The following is a 12,674-nucleotide window of genomic DNA, read 5'->3' as shown; positions in this document are numbered from 1 at the left end:
AAAGCATGACAGGAGAGTGTGTGAAAGCTTTGGAGATCACAATCAATGCCTGCTGCCTCTCCCTGGTGATCCACCAGCCCTGCTTGGCTGTTCCCTACAATCTCATCCCCGATCCCCCGAACCTCCGACCCCTCGTACCCCCGACCACCCGAACCCCCGACCCATGTTCCCGGAGGTCTCCCTGGGGATAATGAAGGGGTGGAGGAAAGAGAGGAGCACAGAGAACTTTCATCTTTTCCCTGGCTCTGCCCCTGCCCCGCTCCTCCCTCCTCTCTATCAGGCTTAAAACTCCGCTGAGGAAAACACAGTCGGACTCAGTGATAGCCCGTACAGGCAGATCCAGCTGGGAACGAATGTTTTCAGAACTTACCTTCAAAACCTGTCTGCACAGAGACTTTCAACCAAGCCTGCTCCTGTTTTTCCGGTCTCTGTAGAGTACACACGTCGTATCGTATAACTCTGGATGATGACACACCGCACAGATTGTTTTCTCCTCCATCTTCTGGCAGAGTTGGAGCCGGAGCAGGCGGCAGTTGCCCCCCAACGTTGTCAAAACAATGACGTCACGGGGGAATATTTTGAACTCCAGCGAATTCGCGTCTACCGCCCAAACGCGTGAACCCTCCAAACTTGCCGCGCCAAACGCGCAAATCGCGCCGCCCGAGGCGAACCGGCGGCTAAACGCGTCTTTGCATTGACTTTGTATGTAATCGCGCCGCAAATTTGCGTTTGGTGTGGCCGCACCATAAGATTTATTTTAGCAATTAATACAGCAATAATAATAATAATAATAATAATAATAATAATAATAATTTAATACAGCAAATCCTCTGGATCTACGGTGGCCGAGACCCGCCACTGATGCAAACAAAAGTACCTGCAAACAATAAAGAAACACTGCAAACAAAAATAAAAACCGCTGCAAACAAAAAGCGCAACAAATAAAAAAAGAAACGTCACTGCAAAAAAAAAAAGAAACACCGCAGCAAATTGAAAAGTCAACGCTGTAAATAAAAAAGGCACGCTGCAACGGAAGTGGATTACGGGGGACTATATTTGCAGATGCACCAGAGTTTCCTGAGAACAGACGAAGAAGAAGAAGAAGAAAAAGAAGACGGAGAAGTTGGCGAAGAAACAACAGTAGTGGAGTGGAAATTGTAAAACAAAAGAAAGAGAAAGTGAGAATGCTAGGCCTAACCAAACAACACAGTAGAAAGTACACACACTGACATTAAAGACTAGCATTCTCACTTTCTTTCTCTTTTATTAAACAATTTCCACTCTACTACTGTTGTTTCTTCGCCAACTTCTCCGTCTTCTTCTTCTTCGTCTGTTCTCAGGAAACGCCGGTGGGTCTGGAAATACAGTCCCCGGTAACCCACTTCTGTTGCAGCATGCTTTTTTTATTTGCTGCATTAAATTTTTAATTTGCTGCGGTGTTTCTTTTATTTGCAGTGGCGTTTCTTTTTTTATTCGAACCAGCATTTTTTTTTTTTGTTTGTAGTGTTTCTTTATTGTTTGCAGGTACTTTTGTTTGCATCAGGGGCGGGTTTCGGCTACCGTACTGAATCCACATTTGTTCACATGGGGCATGAAAATCAATAACCAAAGCATTTAAATCAACACCGAATCGCATCCATATCGAATCGAATCGTAACCTAAAGAATCGGAATCAAATTGTTTATCCAATACCCAGCCCTAGTTTGTGTGGTTAAGAGGCCAAATGGGACGGAAAATTTGTGCGTTAAGGAATATGTAAGTTTGATTCTATATCAACATTCTCGTGGTCCAGGCCTAAGTATCTACCACAAACCTTGGCTTGATGACATCACTCATTGGTAGGGCTGAACGATTTTGGAAAATAATCTAATTGCGATTTTTTTAGACCAATATTGCGATTTAGCATATGATTGTTTGGAGGGACGTTTATCTTCTGTATTGTTCACTTAACACAAGTTTTAAGTCATTTTATAGTGTGACTAACCCAAAAATGACACTGTTATTATTTAAACAAGTCTTTTTTGCATTTCTTAGTTGAAAAAGAAAAAGGAACACTGTGAAATTTTACTGACCTCCAGTTGTCAGTAAGAGTAACAAACCATACAAAAAAGTGACCTAGGGGCTCTACGATCTACTGGATGGATCTTTGTAGCCCACAGGGGTTTTTTTGCAAGACAAAAACAGTATTTTGACTTTTGCTGGTTTTAGGGGGGGGAACAAGTACAAGTTACTATATTCCCTCCAGGTCTGTGTAGATGAAACTTTGTTTTTTTCTAATTGCAGCCTTTGTGATTTGAAAATTGCAATCTATTACATTGCGATGTCGGTTTAAAATCGATTAATTGTTCAGCCCTACTCATTGGTTACTGAAGGGAACTTTTGAAGGCTAGCAAGCGTTGGTTGAGGTTTTGGAATAGCTAACTCAAGCTAACTTGATAGCCTCAGGTATGATCTTGCTCGGGTTTCTGTGGCAAAGTAAACCCTTTACCATGAACTTTCATTTGAATTAAAGTGTTTTTATGAAATGCGTTCGCTCGCACTGGGGCGGTTTGCCGCCGAGTGTGAAGCGGTCCGGATGATGATCCGCACCTTAAATTCGGAGGCCAAGGTTATCGGGGTCCAGAGAGAGTCTTTGCCCAAAGTGAAGGAGTTTGGATATCTCCAGGTCTTGTTCATGAGTGAGGGGAAAATGGAGTGAAAGACTGACAGATGGACTGAGTTCATCTGAAACTGATGTGTCTGCTACACTGCATAAAACTGAAATCGTATCAAGAGAATTTTTTTTTTATTAAAAGTAAAAATTGTCTTATTGCACTTAATATGAGCCACATTCACCTGAAAAATGTCTTGTTTCAAGTTTTTTAACAAAAAAATGAGGTCTGAATTGCAAGAACAAGTAAAAAAAACCAATGGTACAAGAAAAATTTGCTTGAAACTAGAAAAATGTCTTATAACAAGAAACTTTTCTATTTTTAAACAGGTAGATTATTATTTTTTTACTCGTTACGAGAAATTCAGACCTTGTTTTTGTCTGTAAATAACTTGAATTAAGACATTTTTCTGGACTGGTCAGGTGAATGTGGCTCATATTAAGCCTTCAAAGACGTTTCCTACCTAAAATAAGACAAAAACACTTGATAATATTTCTGTTTTTGCAGAGCAGAAAACTCAGTCATCATTTTTTTTGACAATTTTGCGTCCAACAGCCAATATGTCAGAAATGCTTGCTTGTTTTTTGACCTCATTACATCCTATCGACTCTCTGAGTCTAAACTGAAGCTCCAGCGTTTATCCCCGCAGATGGTCCGCTCTCGCCGCGCCCTCTCCGGGGACTCGGCTGTGATTGATGATGACAGGTCGCTCTGTCTGTAATGAATGATGAGTGATGACGAATCAGTAACGTAGTGAAGAGGTTAATGCCAGTTATCCTGGGACATAGAGGGATAAATCTGCGCTCCACTGCGGCTGCCCTCTGCTCAGTCAGCGTGGTGAGTCCTGGTTTACTGAGTCACTGAGACCGAGGTTAATCCACATCCTGCGGTCTCTGAGGGTCAGCTCTGTCCCTATCAACATTAGATCAGCCTTTCATCACACAGCACTGAGAGATTTAATTACTGGTTTTTAAAAAACCTTTAAAACTCTGCATCAGAAATTAATCTGACCATGATCAATTTGCTCATTAGATTTTAAAAAAACAATATTTGTTCTGCTTTTAACCTCATGTAGCAGTCATAAATCAAAAACAACCCTCTGTTAAAGAAAAAAGGTTGTGGATTGAAAGAGAAATTGATTGCTTATTGATACCTAACTGTAGCTTTACAAGTTATTAATTGAAAGTATAAGCACAGTTAAGCAAAAGTAATCATGTTTTTGTATTTTCCCATTTTTTAAAATACAGGTCAGAGATATTTTAACAATCACATTTTCCCGGGTGGAGAACAAAGAAAAGAAAAGGAAGAGTAGGAAAGGCAGAAGGGAAAGGAAATGAGGGAAAGAAAGAGAATTAAAAAGGGAAAGGAAAGGACAAGAAGAAAAGGAAATGAAAGAAAAGAAAAAGAAAGAAAACAAAAGGTAGGAAAAGAGAAAAGGAAAAAAGAAAAAGGTAAAGGAAGGAACAGGAAGAAAAGAAGAAAAGAAGAAAAAGTAAAGGAAGGGACAGGAAGAAAAGAAGGAATAATCAGAAAGAAAAAGAAAGGAAACACAAGGAAGGAAAGGAAAGGAAAGGAAAGGAAAAAGAAATAGTGAAAGGAAAGGAAATAAAAGAAAATGAAAATGAAAGGAAAGGACAGGAAGAAAAATAGGAAAGAAAAAAAAGAAAAGGTGAAGGGAAAGAAAGGAGGAAAAGAAGCTAAAAGAGGAAAGGAAAAGAAAGAAAAAGGAAATAAGATAAAAGGAAAGGAAAGGAAAGGAATGAAATTGGGAAAGGTAGGGAAATAAAAGAAAAGAAAAGGAAAGGAAGGAAAATAGGAAAGAAAAAAAGGAAAAGGTGAAGAAAAGACGAAGAAGGAAAGAATGCAAAAAAGGAAAAGAAAAGAAGGAAAAGGGAATAAAATAGAAGGAAAGGAAAGGGGAGGAAAGGAAAGGAGAGGAAAGAAAATGAAAGGAAAGGAAAGGAAAGGAAAGGAAAAGAGGAAAGAAAAAAGGAAAAGGCGAAGGAAAGGACAGGAAGAAAAGGAGGCAAAAGCGGAAAGGAAAAGAAATAAAAGGAGTAAAAGGAAAGGAAAGGAAAAGAAAGGAAAGGGAAGAAGAGGAAAAGAAAAGGAAAGAAAAGAAAAGAAAAGGAAAGGAAAGGAAAGGAAAGGAAAGAAAAGGAAAGGAAAAGGAAATGAAAAAGGAAATGAAATGAAAGAGAGGAAAAATAGGAAAGGACAGGGGGATAGAACAGGAAAAGAAAGAAAAAGGAAAATCACAACTTATTGATTGAAAGTATAAACACAGTAGAGCAAAAGTAGTCGTGTTTTTTGGTATTTTCTCATTTTGTAAAACACAGGGTGGAGATTTTTTAACAATCACATTTTCCCAGGTGTAGTAACCTTTGGTTTGAGGATGCATTCAAGCACTAACTGGTTAGCACAGAATGCATCTGTTTGTGTTTTTTTAATGAAAAGCAGGGAAAGGTGCACTGCTCTTTCTGTGGAGGGGAAAATGGAAACACTGATTTTAAATCGAGAGAATATGTCATGAAAGTGCATCTCCACCTCTTTGGCACACTTATCAACTTGTTGACCAACACCGTCTCTTAATCGTGAGGTTGGTGGTCTGACTGAACCCCCTCACTGTCTCCATAGAGAGGTTGATAGACTGATATTTTCCATAACAGCCTCTGAAACACCACAAACGGCAGGAAACTGCTCTGACTGACATTTAAGACGGACAGATTCTCGAGCATTTCAGACTCTGAAGGTCGAAAAGGACTCTGACTTAAACGAATGGCTCCGTGAAATCAGACTGAAGTGTTAAATTCTCCTGCGTCGCCGACAATCAGGGGGAGAAAAGTGCAGCGTTCTGTTCAGAGTGACCCTGGAGCGAGTCTAAAATTAGAGACAAGGTCGGTCATTAGTCTCAGCGGAAAGCGGCAGGTGACATTGGCACTTTCTGGACAATACCGCAATACTGAAGGGGCGTATTAATCCACACATGACTTCTGTTCTTTCTTCATTTTTCACTTTTCTTCCTTCTCCTTCACTTCCAGATAAAGCTGTCCTGGATTAGCATCTACAAACACAGTGGATACACCATGTCGTAGTGCTGTCGGTAATCAAAGAGAGCATGGTCATACCCTGCATAGTCCACTCAGTGTTTCCCACAGTGGAGCACTAGTGATGCTGGCTATGTGAGCAATATATACCATCATGCATTGCGGTTTAAACAGAAGAAATAGCTGATTACTGATAACATGAAACAACATTACAAACTGCTAGAGAATAAAACTGAACTCTGTTTAACTTTCAGACGAGATTGTCTCAAAACAAACAACACAGACGTTAGCCTCTGATGCATTCACTGGACCTTGTAATTCTCAAACACAGCATAAGTTGTTGTGTGAATATACTGTTTAAATTTATTTATTACTCTTAAAAATGATGTGTAATAAATGTAATTATTATTTCTGGCTGTCGTGGAAAAATATGCTAAGTATAAATTGAGTTATCACTGAAATCAATGCTGTTTTATAGTGTTCCTGAAAAATTATAACTGTAAATCCCCAGCCGTCCGTGAGCGACATTGAAATGATGTTTGTCCACTATATCTAATTAACTTTATAGGGAGTTCACTGCAAAAACAAAATCTTGTCAAGTGTTTTTTCCTTTTTCAGTACAAAATATCTTTTAAGACTGAATATGAGCCGCATTCCAGTCCAGAAAAATGACTTGTTTCAACTTTTATGAAGACATAAATGAGGTCTTAATTGCTTGTAACAAGTTAAAAAAATCTGCCAATGGAACAAGAAAAAACTGCTGGAAAACTTGCTTGAAACTAGAATAATGTCTTGATACAAAAAACTTTTGTCTTGTTTCTTTGGCAGATTTTTTTTAACTTGTTAAAGCAATTCAGACCTCATCTTTTTCTTTAAATAACTTGAAATAAGACATTTTTCTGGACAGGTCGGATGGATGTGGCTCATATTAAGTCAGAAAAGATATTTTCTGCTGAAAATAAGACAAAAAACACTATAAGATTTCAGTTTTTGCAGTGTATATCTTATTTACTAAACAAGGAGTACACTGCAAAAATAAAATCTTATCAGTTTATTTAAAGACAAAAATGAGGTCTGAATTTCTTGCAACAAGAAAAAGTTACTCGTATTGAGACATTTTTCTAGTTTCAAGCAAATTTTCCAGCATTTTTTTTTATTCCTTTGGCAGATTTTTTTAACTTGTTACAAAAAAATCAGACCTCTTTTTTGTTTTTAAATAACCTGATAAGAATTTATTTTTGCAGCATACTTCCCATTTAGTAAACTAAATAACTAAATAACTTGAAAAAAGACTTTTTAGGACTAATCAGTTAAATGTGGCTCATATTTAGTTTAAAAAGACATTTTCCACTAAAAATAAAAGAAATTATATTTTTGCTTTTTTCACCAAAAATTTTCGTACCAAATATTTTTTTTTACCAAAAATAAGAGAAAAACACTTGGTTTTAGTTTTTTGTAGTCTAGGGAGTTGGAAATGAGTAAGTGGTTTCGGACCATAGACTTTTAAGTTCATAGACGTCTTGCCACCATCACCCATCTGTTACTGTAATATGTTTTTGAAGCATATTGGCTATCGCAGCCATAATGGGAGTGACAGGCACTTCGAGTACAGCTATAAGGCGCATGTCAGTCACGTGAGCTGGGCTGTGCCTCTGATTGGGCGAGCCCGCGATCTTATTATCCTCTTAACCGCAGCGTTAAACTTAGTGTGTATGTGACTTCCTGGAGCCAGCCTCAAGCGGACACTGAAGAAACATCAGGTTTGAGCACTTCAGCATTGTCTCACAATCTTAGACCGGAGGTTGCTGCTCCTTTCGTACAAAACCAAGATTTTTAAGAAAAGCCAAAGAAGCTCGATACAATCCTGAGATAAAAGCCGGGACAAGATGTTCGGGGCGTAGGCAAGGTTCGGAGACAGAGACAGAGACAGTGAGTGGGTGAGCCGGAGACAAAGACACTGTGGGGATGAGAGGGATGCTGGATTTTCACTGGCAGAGGATATGAGAGTTTTTTTTTTTTGTCCCACATGTCCACCCACTCTCACGCTCACACTCTTGTGCTGTGATGATGATGATGATGCGAGCTTTGATGGGAATGATTGAGTCTGGAGTAGCTGCTGTTGTTTTTGCACACAGGGATCCTGATTTGAACTCTCCTTCTGTTTATTCCACTCGGATTGGAGTTAAACACTGGGAACACAGGAATCTCAGCTCCTGTCTTTAACAAGAGGAAAAATCATTACACTGGATTTCTATTTGAGGCTGTGACTGCAGAGCTGTGACACAAAGCAACGCCACGCACATTAGGCAGGCAGGCTGCAAATTAACACAGCGTACTGAATGTTGCAGTGACAGTAAAACGTCTAAATGCATCCGATAAAATCTGTTTCCTCAGATTGGACGAACAGCTCAGGCCTGTTTTGAGGTGACTGGTTTGGAGAGGTGGGTTAAGGACAGTGGATTTACACCCGAATCGATGCAACCCCACATTCCCTCCACGAAAGCCAGGAAATAATCTGTGTGAGTGCAGAGGATGCTGGGAGAATCTGCGAGACAGGCTGTTCCTGGAGACAAAAAATGTACAGGAGGTTGAATTCACTCAGAGAAACCCTCCCCGCCTCCTCCTCCTCTTCCTCCTCTTCCTCTCGTCTCCACATGCAGCACATCGACTTCATCCTCTCCCGTTTCTATCTATAGAAAACCCCCCCTGACTGATTTCAGCGGCGCACCAGCGGGAAGGATCCATAGTAGCGCGGCGCGTCTGACAGCACATCCTCCACACTTACTTATGTAACACAACACAGGCTTCGCACATGCATGGACTCACATGTGCAAGAGATGCTTACAAACACCTGTGTGCACACTTCTCTGCTCTGATCCAGATCAGATCTTTCCACATGAAACATCCTGAATGAGATGTTTTCATTCATGGTTTCTGGATGGGTCACAATCACAACACACACTCCTCACACTCTGACACACACAGGGTTACCTGGCCTCTGCCACGGTGCAGCAGTAGCTGCCACTTCGCCGGGAGCTCCTGCCCACACGCAGCTCCTCCTGAGACTTCCGTCGGTTGAAGTAGTCTGTGAGTTTCCCAAAACTCGCCATCTTCCCTGTCTGGTCTCACCTCCACCTCTGTGCTCCTGTTTTTCTCAAAAAATCAATGATTCTCGGCTCACGACCTCCTGACTCGCCTCCTTTTTTGCTTCTACCTGGATTCAGCAGCACGTCTCAGCATCAGCCACAGGTCCGAGCATCCCTGAGCTCCTCTCCTCATCCTCCTCTTCTGTTGCTCGGCAAAAGGAGAAGAAGAAGAAGAAGAAGGAGGAGGATGAAGAGGAGGGGGAGAAGCCGAAACCTCTTGCTCTGCCTTTTCCCTGCCTCTCTGCTCTCTCCTCTTTCGATCGATTGCGAGAGATGAGCGCACGGTGCCTTCACCGACTCCCTGGGAATAGTATCGTTTGTAAGTGCCGACCAATCCAACGCGGCTGGCGGGAGTGCCCCCCCCAAGCAGGAGGGAGGGAGGAGGTGTCTGAGGGCTGGCTGCTGATGTGAGAAAATGAGCTGCGATGATGCTCGTCTCTGAGCCTCTCCCTCTTTCCTGTGTTTTTTTTTTTTTTTTTACAGCTCACGCATGAATTCTTTCACACGACTGCTCGACACTCAGCGAGCGCTCACACACACACACACACACCCTTGATCAAAGCTAGGGAGCAGGTGGCAAACAATGCGCCTTGTCTGTGTGTGTGTCTCTATCTCCTCGCCTCACACACACACACACACACACACACACAGAAATGTAACCTGAGGTGCACCTGCACCCCTCACTCAACTATTACTTTGCTTGTGTGTGTTTTTGTTATGTTTGCAAGGAAAGAGGAAGCAAGGGAGCAAAAGAAGGAGAGGAGGGAAGAGTGTGAGAAAAGAGAGGATGTAAAGAAGTTTTTTCACTTGTCACTTCCACCCTTTCCTTACATCCTGTTATGTTGTTATGTTTGCAAGGAAAGAGGAAGCAAGGGAGCAAAAGAAGGAGAGGAGGGAAGAGTGTGAGAAAGGAGAGGATGTAAAGAAGTTTTTTCACTTGTCACTTCCACCCTTTCCTTACATCCTCCCTCTTCTCCTTGCATCCTTTCCTACTGCCTTTTCCCACCCTAACACCTTTTTCCACCTCTTCGGAGAGCCAACAGGAGGCTGGTAAAGTATCATACACGTGCGTCATGATGACCTAGGATGGTAAACATCAAAGTCGTAGAAATGTTAGCGACACATTTCCGAACACAACCGGACCCCCCCGCTGCTAAAAAATAAAAAACGATGTAACGTGCAAACTTCTGTCGGATGAAATCTTCTTCATTAGCCGCACAAGTCGATCAATGGGAGCCAAACAGCACCCATGAGTCCGTGAGTCACACAGGGTGACATTTTTCCCAGCTCGAATGGTAAATCTGTGACACATTTCAGAGCATCACCGGAGAGGCTGTCGCAGGAAACACACACTTACACACATTTGTCTGAAAACAAGGGAAAAGTAATTCACTTTGGACGGTCGATGAGACAAAAATAGCCAAACAAGAACAATAATCAACAGTAATGTGGGACAGGAAACGACATTTTGCAATATAGGGAGGAAAACGGTGCTCTTCTGCTCGAGCTAAACTCCTACTCAAGGTTTCAAAACTGGATTTTAAAGAGAATAAGAGCATTAATGTTTAGCATTAACTCCATCCTGGAGCTACCGCTGACCCTAAAGAGGCTGAAAGTATGCAAAGCACCACCTTGAGTGATTAAAACAGGAACTTTTTAACATCCCAGATTTTAATCAGGATCTAATTAAACTGCTGAGACACAATACGATCCAATTCTATTAAAAGTTGCAATGAAACCAGAATAATTGCATCGGTGAAGTCTGGCGTAAAGAGGAATGGGTCTGGTGCAGATTACAGCCTTGACAATTTACAGATTAGCTTAGTTGTGTGAAAGGTGTGGGCAGTGGGAGCTCAGCGTATTGATCAGTCTCGAGATCAAAATTCCTCTCCTTCTCCGTCCTGACCTGCCCATTGATCCAGGAAGCAGCGCGGTCATATTTTGGGTCAGCGTTTTGGGGAAAACAGAAGCTGATGCCAACAATTTCGACTTTGGAAATGTTTGCGTTGCTCTTCTTCGCAGATGACCCCACATTCTTCTTCAGTAAATCAGTAAACCATAAAGCGTCCGACTCTTCAGTATTCCAAATGCAAGTCTTCTGTCCTGAGTTTTAATATTCTTCTTTCACCTTCTCCATATTTATTGGACATTATCTGAAAACTGTTTTCACATAGCCTCCTGTTTTGTTCCATTTTGTGGTGGACGTGCCAGCAGTACATAACGTGTTTTCCCTCTTTATTAAACTAGGCTGAAGCTCCCTGGAGTCTGATGCTGTTTTCATGAGGAATATCTTTTTTTAAGGGCAGCTTTTGGTGAATATGTAATTTCTAATTGCAGCTACAGCATCTTAACAACAGGATGTCATCCATTTATAATCTGTGTGTGTTACACATTCCATTTTCCCGCCTTCAGTGTGTCACATGACCAGCTACACGGAACTCTCAATCATTGTGACATCATCACTAACTGCTGCTCTCTCAGGAGGGAAATTGACTAAACTTTTTGAAACGTCTCATCATAAATGCCACAATTTTGAACAAATGTCTCTAAAGATTTGATATTTTGTCGTAAATTTTGTCAGGAATCCATCAATGTCATTTTTAAAGCTGTACCACTTTTACTTTTTCATGTAGAGGCCTAACTACCACTGTTTGTGTGGAGCTGGATCCTCCTCTCCCATTCATTCTTATTAGGCTAGCTAAGAAGGCTTCTTTGGGATTCACCGACTTTGAGGGCTCGTCATTCAAAAACTGTTTGAAACACACCAAATTCCTTCATAACTTTTGTAAAGCAGGGTCCACTCTGTCATCTGAGTGAATTTCAAGCTGGTACCATTTATGTCCCAGGAGAAGATAACTTTTGTTTAAGACCCCAAAATTTGGCTGAATTTTACTTTGAAAGGCACACTACTGGCTTCCTGTTTGATAAAGATCAGGGGTGTCTGCATATGATTTGTGCGCCTTGATGAGACAAACATTTTGGTCTTGGTTTGATCTCTTTATGATATTTCTACTGTCATTGAGAGCCGTTTTAGTGTGCCTAGGTGGCGCTAGAGAGCAATTTTGGTATGTTGGGGGTCAATTTTTGTATCGTATCAATTTTATATTATAGTATACTATATATTATATATTGATTTATTATTATTTTATATTATTATATTATATTATATTTTATTATATTATATTTTATTATATTATATTTTATTATATTATAATATTCTATACTATATTATATTATATTATATTATATTATGTTATTTAATATGTTAATTTATATTATAGTATATTTTATTATATTATATTATATTGAAGACCTTAACAACTCTTAGGAGGGACACTGATTGCTGCTAACAGAGACTCCAGACTGCAGTCTTTTTCCTTTAAGAACAAACCTCATGGCTACACAGCGACACTAGACTCCATCATCAAATGTCCTGTTAAATTTCATGTCTCGGCTTTAATTATTCATCTAATAGCCTGCGCCCTCACCTCTTGGTTACAGCATGTCAGCATGTTATCAAGAAGCTCCGAGAAGCACCAGCAGAATTGTGTTAAAAATCACCTTTGTCTGAGGGACGAATTAAACTGGAGCTGGGATAAAGATTGGATGGTTTTAAAAGCAGAGGAGAAAAAGAAAAAGGACGAGTCAGAGTCAGGGAGATGGAAGAAAAGAAAGTAAATCTTGACAAAAAAGAGGAACAGCAGTAACAGAGCGCTGGAAGCCCTCAGAGGGAGATTTACCACAGAGAGGAAGAGCTGAGCTCACACCATTGACAGCTCAGGCTTCTTCTGCCTTTGCTGTGTGTTTGGCTCTGTAATATTGTCTCCCCC

At 40.7% G+C, this 12,674-nt stretch overlaps 1 protein-coding gene across 2 annotated transcripts in view; it reads right to left on the bottom strand.

Annotated features, from left to right (window-relative positions):
* Nucleotides 1-12,674, bottom strand: part of ankfn1b (ankyrin repeat and fibronectin type III domain containing 1b) — a 212,083-nt gene that overhangs the window by 173,262 nt on the left and 26,147 nt on the right. The window contains exon 1 of one of the 2 annotated variants that reach the window (XM_074663681.1): nt 8,690-9,304. The exons of the other annotated variant lie outside the window; for it this stretch is intronic. Coding sequence (XP_074519782.1) covers nt 8,690-8,808 — 119 coding nt within the window. The 5' untranslated portion in view covers nt 8,809-9,304. Of the gene's footprint in view, nt 1-8,689; nt 9,305-12,674 lie in introns of those variants that run through there. 2 annotated transcript variants of the gene reach the window in all.

The sequence above is a fragment of the Halichoeres trimaculatus genome, unplaced genomic scaffold, assembly GCF_033239565.1.
Source record: "Halichoeres trimaculatus isolate MK-OKI-2021-1 unplaced genomic scaffold, fHalTri1.1 fHalTri1_scaffold_23, whole genome shotgun sequence".
Classification (NCBI taxonomy): domain Eukaryota; kingdom Metazoa; phylum Chordata; class Actinopteri; order Labriformes; family Labridae; genus Halichoeres; species Halichoeres trimaculatus.
Note: the sequence above shows the minus strand (reverse complement) of the source record. Positions and strands in the feature narration are given on the sequence as shown.